At 40.6% G+C, this 11,167-nt stretch overlaps 1 protein-coding gene across 2 annotated transcripts in view; it reads right to left on the bottom strand.

The window, feature by feature from the left end:
* The window catches only part of LOC101858205 (protein rogdi), a 40,591-nt gene extending 31,097 nt beyond the window's left edge, over positions 1 to 9,494 (bottom strand). Inside the window, exons 1-3 of one of the 2 annotated variants that reach the window (XM_005104239.3) lie at positions 9,211 to 9,494; positions 4,611 to 4,861; positions 1,853 to 1,956 (exon numbers count right to left, since the gene is read on the bottom strand). In XM_005104239.3, coding sequence (XP_005104296.1) covers positions 1,853 to 1,956; positions 4,611 to 4,861; positions 9,211 to 9,255 — 400 coding nt within the window. In that variant the 5' untranslated portion in view covers positions 9,256 to 9,494. The remainder of the gene's footprint in view (positions 1 to 1,852; positions 1,957 to 4,610; positions 4,862 to 9,210) is intronic. The other variant, XM_005104240.3, reaches the window with a different exon arrangement.
* Between the last annotated feature and the right edge of the window lie 1,673 nt (positions 9,495 to 11,167).

Below are 11,167 nucleotides of genomic sequence, written 5' to 3'. Positions count from 1 at the left end.
TGGAGAGCTTGCTTGCTAAAAAAAGGCCTAGTATGTTTGTATTGACACAACAATGTCCCTCATGTCGACGGCAGAGACCAGGAGACAACGTTGAACGAGCAGTGATCCTTTACAGATCGAGCATTCGTCCTTCTCCCTCACACTGAGCTCTGGCTCAGCACGCCAGTGTAAGGGAAAATGGCAAACTCTCAATTACACAACAATGGATTAGGTGAGGATTAGGTGCCAAACATTTTTTACACCGTCCGATGCAGAATTAAATACTCTATGAAATACTTTTTAATGAAAAAATTGAAAAAAAAAAATGTTGACCGCTTGCTGTTTTCCTTTACGACGGCATTAGAGTAGTTAAATCAGATAGTGTTAACCCTTTCGTTGCAAGGGGGTATGCATTCTTACTGTCAGCACTGGTTTTCAGCTGAGCTTGTTACCCAGGACAGCAGTCCTAATATCTCAGTGTTAATGGACACACGGTCTAGATCTAGCATTTCGTGACATACTTTAGCCGCCAAGTCTCTTCGACTGCCTCACTTTTCTTATTCCCTATTTCCTCCCATCTTACTCTTAATTTCGAAAAACCTGCAGAGTGGATTTATTTGCCTTTTTAACCCCTTCATTGCCTTATGACGTACACCACGTCATGAAAATGCGTAATTTTTAGTGCTGTTCTGTACCATGTATGTCACAGAAGCCGTACCATGTACGTCACGATAATAACATGGCTGTAATTCTTCTGCACGGCGTTTTCGCCACAAGCGCTGCAAAGATTCGGGAAAGAGAGACGATACAAAATGTGATAGTATTACTTTAAGCATTGATTACAACTCTAAGGTATAAAATAAGCGTGCCCCCCTTGCTTATCCCTGCTATTTGAAACGCCAGTACTAGTAGCCATCGTTTCTAATAACCGATTTTTCATCGCTCCACTGCCTTAATTGTGGAAACTTTCTCAGTTTCTGGAATAAACATCCTAAGATTTGACTCCATTTCTATAACATTGTCTTATTCCGATCAATATTGGGTAGATCTAGATCTGACAGTTGTTTCTGACATCGTTTGCACCAAAGTAATCAACGTCATCTCTCATAAACACCATATTATAATAATTTGAGTTTGAGAAAGCAAGTCCAAAGATGCTTGTTTTGTGCAGATATTCAAAGTAACTTAGGTGTATACCAATTGTTCTTGCTGGAGAAAAAGAGTTAAATTTGTTGGCTTGAGTCAGTATCCCCAATCTTCACATAAGGTAGATTTGGAATATCAATGAACAGCTTCAAAAAAGCCACCCAAATAGGGTATTTCATTTCCAACTTTCAGTAAAGGTTCAGCCACTGTCTGATCATAATGAAAAACCTCATGATTGACGGGTCGCGACAAACACAGATGCTAGTCTCTCGTAAAACGTAAACATCGAAAAGACATCCGCAAGCGTACATCTACGTTTATCGATCGTTTGCAAGCCTAGCAGTAAAGAAATACTACCAAATTTGGTACAGACAGGCGTGTCTTTTATTACCGAACACGAATCTACTCCGTGCTTGTGGCTAAAACTCCGTACAGAAGAATAAGAGCCAGGTTATAAGCGTGCCATACATGTAACGCCATATAGGCAACCAGGAGCGGCAAATTTTGCCACTTTCCATGGGTACAGCACAGCGCTAAAAATTACGCATTTTCACGAAGTACCAGGTACGTCATACGGCAACGAAGGGGTTAAAGCATGTACTCCAGTGGTCAAACAAACATCTCTGCCAATCGTAAACAGCTGGCGCAGTGGCCATACCGGTGCCAATAGATCACCCCTGTTTTTCTTAGCAATATTTGCACACATAACAAACACAACACTACTTACTTATGATATGGTTGTGCTCATTATTTAAAGTCCTGACCACAATTCTGTGCGATGTATTGTCAACGGAGGCATGGATCTTTGCGCTGCACTTAATTTTAAATGATCTGAAACAGAAGCACAATAAATGTCAGTTAGTACATTTTATGTTAACTTAAGCGTGACTAGCAGCCATCCTTTACTTACATAATTCGAACAGTCTAACATTCTGCCCCAATGAAAACCACAAGTTTGCTTACTACTACATTATAACCCCGTAAGTTCCTGTTCTATAGCATCTAATGATTCAATAGAACACCTATATTGCAGAAGGGATGTTAATGGCCACTTGGAAAAAAAAAATCTGGAAATATGTGTTCCATAATCCCAACACTAGAGGTGGGAGCCTCTATGGCTACAGGGTGGTTGGGAGGGGGGGGGGGGGTGTCCAGAAAGAAGGCATACTTCCCCCTTTTCTTACAAACAATATTATGTTACAGACCTCTTTCTCTTGTTCACTTTTTCTTCCGAGATCTTTAAAACACAGCAAATGCTCGGGCACAGCCACAGTCATACGAGGTAAATTATCAACTACCGTGTACACAGTCAGACAGTATGCACAGCATCGGCCAGCTCACCATCACTTCGATATTTTATCCTTGAAAGTTGAACTCATCTTTGTTTAGTTTTGTTTGTAAAAATTTGCTGGATGTTTGGAACCTGTTTTTCGATTTATAACATCGATAAAAATCAAAAAGTTCCTTTCTGTCAACAAACTCCATGGAGGCTGGCATTTTTTCTTCCTCCGATTGTAAACGCATATGTATGCCAGATAGGATACGATCTTGATAACGTGCCCTCATTGACCAAACTAAAAGGGGGTCAAACTAAAATGCGAAAAGACGCGAAAAGACATCGATTTCTGTCCCTTCAGACTTACTCATTTTCAGGGTTACTTTGATCAAAATTGGGGTCCCTTCAATTTTGTTTTATATTCCGCCATGATGAACACTCGAGACTTCCGGATGAATGCCAGATCGGCGCATGACGTCTTGATGTTTCATTTTCTTTTTTGCCGCCTTACAATTATTATTAGATCTAGTAAAATATTAATTTTGTAATAACTGTGATAGGACTTTCCTTGCTTTGTGGCGCAGGTACCACTGTGACAAGAGGACAATTATGTTGTTAACCCTGGTCCTGCGGGAGCCGGGTTTATGTTCCCCAATAAGAGTAATTCTGCACCCTCGCCTTCCGCCCGGTCCCGAGTCAGAACGGTCCTGACTCAACGCACGCACGTCGAGAATCATCCATGTGATGACGGAGTCCCGTATTCCCGCAGCTCAAGTGAGTGTGCATCAGTCTGAGTTTGTGGCCTACTTCTACAACCGCTGGCGTTGCTTCATAACCGAGGCATACGTCTCATTCAAATGATGTTTGTCCAATGAAATTAGAACAAATTGACCCACTTAAGCCACAGCGCTCGCAACTGCATTGTTTATTGTCATATGAGCGCGGGGGACAGCCTCCCAATTAGGACCGATATCGTATCTTTTCGCATTTTAGTATGACCGCTTAAAGGTCTACATCTAGATCTAGACCTAAATACGGCAATATTATTCGAAGACTATTTTCAGACATTCTAAACATGTTACTAGATCTATATAGCGTGCTTCAATATTCGAACACAAATCCACAAATCCACTAGAAATGGGGAATTCTAAAGCCATTTTTTCGGTAGGTCCCCCCCCCCCCTCCCCCCAATTATTATTTGCTTATTTTCCTGTTTCGGGAATATAATCGAGTTGAAACTTTACTGATATCGGCCTAGATCGAATATTTGAAGAGATTTTGACTTATGAATCTCCTTCAGTACTATACATAAACGAAAACTACTTGAATTAAACACTTCTTTGAAACAGTAAATAGCACGGAAAATGGTTCTTTCCTACTTGGCAATAGGCTAATGTTATTAAAGAAAGGTTGGCTAAATTGTACTTCCACAGCCAATTTCCCAGACACACTTCATGATTGAAATTAACAACACTAGGCCTAGGCGTAGTGTATAATTATGTAATTTTGACAAATCGATAACCTCAATCTAGTATTTTTACCTAGATCTAGACCTAGATCTAGAATCTAGTACTTGAATACAAAATTGAGCTCAATTTTGCGAATTTTGAATGGCCAAAATAGCCTGGGGAAGGGGGGGGGGGGGGGGGCGCTACCGAAAAAGTGGCATTCTTAAATCAGTTTTGATATTCAATGCACTCAATATTAAACCAGGCAAGCTATTTTTGAACTATCGGCACAACAAATTTCTGAACAGCCTCGTACCCACTGAAAAGATTGTATCCACCAACTACCGAGCCATAACAAGATTGATCTCAAGAGAAATCTAGATCTAGATAAATATTTAAGAAAATCTCAATAAATATCAAGATCTAATATATCTAGATCTAATTCATCTACAATTCTAGAAGGGTAGCCTACAGAATATAGAGAATCTAGAGCCTAGGCCTATATCTCTTCTAGGTCTAGATCTGTAGGCTATCTAGACATCCAGTACATTAAGGTCAAGATGTAGATCTAGTAGATCTAGAGATCAAGACTTAACTCTAATTATAGTCTAATATAGATCTAGATCAATACGAGATTATAATGCCTGTCTAAAAGCAAAGATCTGGATCTAGACTTACAGTCTTCTATTCCTTTTTATAACTTGTCTCCCTAACATTATGCAGATTTAATTAATTAATTACTGAGTAAAAAGGCTACTTACTTGCGTTTTCGTTGGGCAGAGCTAGTCAATTCATTTCCGCCTCGGTGTGTGCAGCCATACGTCTGTTGCACGATTTTCAGGTGCTCCGGGTAGAGTTTATCTTGCTTGAATTTGTTTGCCTGAGCCACTGATTTATTGCCGATCTTTACAAAAGGCTGATTGGTAGACTCCGAATACTTCTTAACAGATTCAAAAAAGTCCTCCCAACAGGAGAATTCGTCGCCAACTTTTAGCACAGGTTCAGCCACCGTCTGATTACGAAAAAGTGAATATCATTACGACATGCAGAGGTTCAGTTTGCCGGCTGACCGCAAATCATGCGTGAGGTGTGACATCGCATGATGGCGCGGCTGACCAGAAATCACACATGACGTCGCGTGATCCAGGCTTCGGCATTTTAATTAGTAGGGGCTATTCAACACGCTGCACTTTATTTAACATTGGGGCTAATCGCAACTCTGCGTCTCAAATTGGCACTTCCATCTATTTTTTCCTTCTTTTTTAAAGTGTTTCACGGTGCTCAAAACCACATAATATGGTCATATGAGCATGCGGGATACATCAAGCATTTTCAGTCTGATAGGAATTAATTTTGAATTTTGCCAGGATGGCAGCTTAAGCCTACTATTATATCATACATTTTGGACCACCAAGGGATCTGTAACTGATTCCGTTTATTTGACCGCTGACAGCGGCTCTGAGTTTTTCCGCTGCCGCCATTCGACCTCTGTGAGCGGCTCAACGAAATCCGATCCAAATGTGCACTTTTTAACATAATTAGCTTTTTAAGTTGTTGAAAGGAAGTAGAACTTATAAACAAGCCTGACTTCAATCTATGAGCGCCAAAATCGAACGAAACTTCACGGAATTCTTGCAAAAATCGTTTTGTTGTTGCCATGTAAGGGTGAACAACACAGGGCCTGATATAATAAAAAGGTCTTTCAAAGAAAGATATTCAACTAAATTTGTGAAATTCATGCATAAATGTGAGCTAGGGTGATATCGCTACAAGTTTGTGTTGATACCTATGGATTATAAGGACTTGTAAAGCTGAGAAAATGCGGTATGTCGAAATTTTCTAAGAGGTGTTGCGCAATTTTTTTCTCCCTCATATTCGTTTTTGTTGGATGGAAAATACAATACAAACAGATTATAGGTCATTGTTATTGATATTAACAGATTCCTCTATTGATTCCCATCAGTTTGGTATATGAAAATACATTATATTAAGACAACTTAGAGCTTCACAGTAATGCATTAAATAGATGCACCCCAGGTGAAAAGAGAAAAATAATTCAGTCTAGAGCTCGAAAAAATCATGGATGGAATCAGTTAACGTGTAGCCTACAACTTGCACACAGGTCCTAAAAAGATTTTTATGCCCTTTTCCAAAAAGGCTAGGTTTCTTATCTCAGGCCAAAATCAATGGGTCAATCTTGTGAGTGATGGGTCAAGTTAGTAGGCAACATGCACGGAGAGTTGTTCTCGGATGTTTTTGTATTAGTTAAAGTACATATCATGTAAGTATTTTACGGAGAAATAGTGGATTAATGACTTACCAACAATGTCTGCTTGTGATGCTTTAAATTCCCATCCCTGCCCTCCCTTTGACTAGCAATGACAATGAAAAATTAAATTTTTTAATCCAAATTGCTTTAAAAAAAAAAACAGGCTTAAATGAAAAAAGAGTAAATTCTAAGAACTATGGTTTTTAAAATTTTAAAATCCATTAATAAATACAAAAGTTATTGGGATTTTTGTTTGCAAAACTTTTGGGGACCGTCATATGGGGAAAATATCGCCAAAATGTGGGACATGTCTTGATGTATTTTGAGGAAAAACTGTTTATAAGTCAGTAATGAATTGGAGCATATGAATGAAACTTGGCATCTTCATGTGATTTTTAGTGCAGAATCTAGTTCTGCTATCACTTTTTCGATGTCTTTATTACTTTGGATCTTAAAGACTGATATTTGCGTGAAATTTGTTGAATTGCGTGACATCGTTTTTACCACGACGCGATCACCCCTTCTAAAACTCAGTAAAGCGCTATCAGGAAAACCCGCGATGAAGTCATCGGTGACCTATTTAGTTATAGGCAGCCAATCACAAGTCATCTAGCGATCACGTGCCTCTTGCATGCCGGCACCTCGCGTTTGGAATGCGTGATCTAGTTTCCAGCTCTAACTAGTGTTTTATCAATGGATCGGTGGTAATTTTACAAAACGCAGAGATCTCAAATTTTACAGCAATAAAGAAGACATGTGGGGCGCCTGTGTGGTCGGCGATCAACCCGCAGCTCCGCTTCGTTTTCGAAACGCAGAGGAAATTCGTACAATGTAAACACGGCAATATCTCCGGTTCTAGAAATCGTTCGGGATTGTACGCTGGCATGTCGTTAGTTTAATCTTTCCTCTGATTGGTTGCCGGGTTTCATTTATTTCCGTTTACGAGTTTTCCCGTAACTATACTTAGAAGAGAGTCACTTCTAATTCCAAGCGGCCCAAAAATTACCCCTTGCGCGGAGGTCAATTTCCGGCCCAAGGCACAGCGGGCGATTGGCATTGCTAGGTAACCCAATGGTGGGTTCATAAGTAAAAATTTACCCTGTCTGATCACAGGGCCGGGTGGCGGAGGGTGGAGATAAAAGAGTGTGTAAGGATTTTATTCCAGTCAAAACAAAAAACCATCGCCATCATCATTGAGACATCATGACTTGGACTTGACTAGATGTAGATCTAGATCTAGACCTAGATTCTAGATCTAGAAAATATAACTTCTTGATCTAAATCTAGATCTAGAATCTAGATGAGATCTAGATTAGATATCTAGAAATCTAGATCTAGATCTAGCCTAGTTTAGCTTTCAGAATTCACAGTGATTATTCTCACCTGGGGTGAGAATATAAAATTTCATACTATTCTCACCCCGGGTGAGAATAACGACAGTCTACTATTCTCACCCGGTTTGTTTGTTTCGGGCATCATAGGACCCCTGTCACTGAGCGCTTCAGGTGACAAAACTCGCCTCCCTCCCTCCCTCCCTCACTCCGCTGAGCGCGCGAGGTGGCTAAAATGGAGAACGGGCGGGCCAGCTCTCGGGCGCGGGAGGCGGCTATAGTCGATTTGGGGCAAAACCTTATCTTTTGACCGTTTGACCACATAGCGTCACCTTTTGTTGCTACAGTATTAATTTATTGGTTCTGTAATGGAAATTTTTACTCTTGAATGGTTGAAAAAAATAAGCCTAGGGTTAAGGCACTGCGTTTCTTAAAAATAATCGTGGGTTCTGCTAAGGATAACAATTAAACATGTTTTTTTGTGTTGTAAGCAAATGCCAATTCTAACATTACAAATGACAAATTATTACTATTTTAAATTTCATTAAACAGCTTTCAGTTTTATTAAGGCTAAGGCAGGCTATTATTTTTAAAAACATACTACTCTGGCAAGTGAATTCCATTCTGAATTTAGATCTAGAATATATTTACACTTGTCTAGGGTTTTGGTGAAGACATGCGTGCATACTCTCAACTCAAGATTAAAAAAAAAAGAAACAATAACAATCCCCGCGGGAGCCTAGAAAAATTGGCCAGCGCTCTGGCTCTGGGGCAGGTCACGAACGGTCACTCTCTTACAATAATTCACAAATTATTTTCTATCATCCGTTCTCAACACCCAGGTAGACCTAAAAACTAGGGTTGGGTCCGGCTCGCAAAATTAGCATACGCGAGTAACGAACTACCCGCTGGCATTACCCGCAAACGAGCGGACGGGTAACGAACCATCCATTTGTGAAGAGTAGTTCGCTACTCGCTACACATCGGACAGAGACAACAGTTTAGCGAGCGAGCGGACGGGCGGACCGAGAGACTCCATGCATTCGAGCGGGCGGGAACGACTCCTTCCATTGCCTACAACTTTTAAACCCCCCGCCCCCCCCCCCCTAAAAAAATAATTTAAAAATCACCCTCCTGCCTCACATTGTAGCTAGGCGTTCATGACGGAAATTTCCGCCCCTTCCCCCCCCCCCCCCCCTATGTACACAGTGTGCCCCACGCACGAGGTGAAAGGTTACACACATAGTACTACGTCATCAGCCTCTCTCACTCCCTGTGGCACCGCTAGTGGTTTGAAACATCAGGCCTAATTAACAAACAATAGACGACATGTCTAATCTCGCGTCGAGTATCTCATCTGCTAGACTAGGCTAGAGCTCGTCCGTTCGCCCGCCCGCCCAGTGAATAAAATTGTGGAGCGGACCCAAAAAACGAACTGACTTGAGGCTTGAGATCCGCAGTCCGCTCGCTGAGAGAGTCAAATTGTGGAGCGGACCCAAAAAACTAACTGTCTTGAGGTTCGCAGTTCACTCTCAGTCATGGCCGTCTGTTACCCGTTCGCTCTGACTGAGTCCGCGAGTAACGAATCCGTCCGTCCGCTCGCCCCAACCCTACTAAAAACCCATTGCATTCTCAGACCGGGTGAGAATAATATCTAGATCTAGATCTAGATCTAGATCCCTGGTGAGAATAACATTTTATTTTTATTTTCCCCCCAGGTGAGATTGAGAATAACGACAGACAGCCTTCAGAATTACGTACCAGAACTAGCAGCTCAGCTTTCTCTTTCGCTTCTAGATCATCCATTGTGCGTTGTTTACCCCAAGAAGGCGTTCATTGGCAGTCAAACGTGAAAGGTTAGGCCTAGTTTGTGTTGTGTGTGAAGTGTAGATCTAGAGCCTAGTATACAGTAGTCAGCAGCGGAGATAAAGACCTGAACTTCTTGACGTTCTTGTCTTGAACGACAGACAAGACAAGGCCTAGCCTAAGGGGAGAGCACTTGGCTGATTTGCTGAAAAGGAAAACTTCCGGTGACATGATATGCGGTGAATAACTAATGTCATAAATTTGTAGACAGGTAATTTGTTTTGTCCCTTCTTAAAATAATTTTTTAAAAACACTAGGCTACTAGAAACAAAGATAAAATAAAATCTTTGTTTTTATTTGTCAGGGGTAAATACTGCACCGATTATTAGATTTCAAAATCTGTAGACTTTCATGTTCTTGTTTTGACTATTTAGATATCTAGGCCTTAATACTGTATGGACCAACTAATCTCGACACCGCCCATCATTCTTTTTTTTTTTCGTCCTGTCAACTCGACCGGATAGGGTTGCCAATTTGGCCTTTTTTGGCCAAATTCTAGAAATTTGGCCTTTTTTCATTTCATTTGGCCAAGGAAAAGGAAGTGTCTAGGTAGACTCTGTAAACTCCTTGGTGGCAACTGAGTGGCAACCCTGCTCACAAAATCACGTCACAGACAAGCCGAGACGAAATTTTGAAATTGAGAGTTGAGTTCAGTTGAGAGCCAAGTTGACAGTTGCTGTTCCTGCATGTCTTGACTAGTGCTGGGACGATACCACTATTTAGCAATCGATGTTATACGTTACTTTTTTAAGGAATCGATTCAATACCGATTCCAATATCGATACTTAGTACGCCTACTTGAAGTTGATCGATAATTTTTCTTTCTTTTCCAATACACACACACCTGGCGATCAAAATCAATATATAAGCCTAACCTGAGAATGAAAATACATTTTTGCATAATAAACACTAAACCTGTGAAGGATTATCCTTCTCAAAATGTTTCCACACAAAAGATCTACTAGATCTAGTCTTTTTTTAATGCCCTGTTAATTTATAGGCGAAGAGTGCGTTTCTTTTCTTAACCGGATGTGTTCGATTGGACTTGAAACACAGAATTCTACACTTAAGTGTAGAAAGTGTAGAATACTACACTTAAGTGTAGAATTCTGTATCTTGAAAACAACAAGAGTATCATCCCTTGGATCAGTGAATTGTCTGGAAACAATTATTAGCAAAGATTTATTAGTCCCCATGTATCGATCTTTTTCGAAAGTATCGATTCGATTCCAATACCAAGAAGGTATCGGGGTATAGATGTATCGAATCGATTCCCGCAGTGCAGGGACGATACCAATAGTTGGGATCGATTCGATATTCGATACTTTTTCCAGAATCGATTCAATTCCGATACCGATACTGATACTCAGTTTAGGCCTACTTGAATTTGATTGATAAAAAAAAAATTCTTTACCAATATTGCAATACACACACCATCATCATCCAGTGCCAGATCTGCGACAGACATCAGTGATCATGGTTTCCCATTCATTCCTTTGCTCGGATGCTCTCAAAAAAAGCTACGTTTCCCTGATCGTTCCCTGTTACCCATTTGTTTAGGTCCCCTAAGTATAATGTTGTTCTGGGCCTACCCCTGCCTCGCTTGCCCTCAATTTTGCCAGTGTGAGCTAGATTTTTCAAGACCCTTATGTCTATTCAGGTGTCCTAAAAACTGCATTTGTCGTTTCGTGATCGTTTTTAACTTATTGAGCGTCCCATGTGGGCTTCATCACACCAGGCACTCAAAATCAACACATTAACCTGAGAATGTAAATGTTTTTTTGCCTAATAAACACTTAACCTGTGAAGGACTATCCTTCTCAAAATGTTCCCTCATAATACTAGTCTTTCT

The sequence above is a fragment of the Aplysia californica genome, unplaced genomic scaffold, assembly GCF_000002075.1.
Source record: "Aplysia californica isolate F4 #8 unplaced genomic scaffold, AplCal3.0 scaffold00411, whole genome shotgun sequence".
NCBI classification, from domain to species: Eukaryota; Metazoa; Mollusca; class Gastropoda; order Aplysiida; family Aplysiidae; genus Aplysia; species Aplysia californica.
Note: the sequence above shows the minus strand (reverse complement) of the source record. Positions and strands in the feature narration are given on the sequence as shown.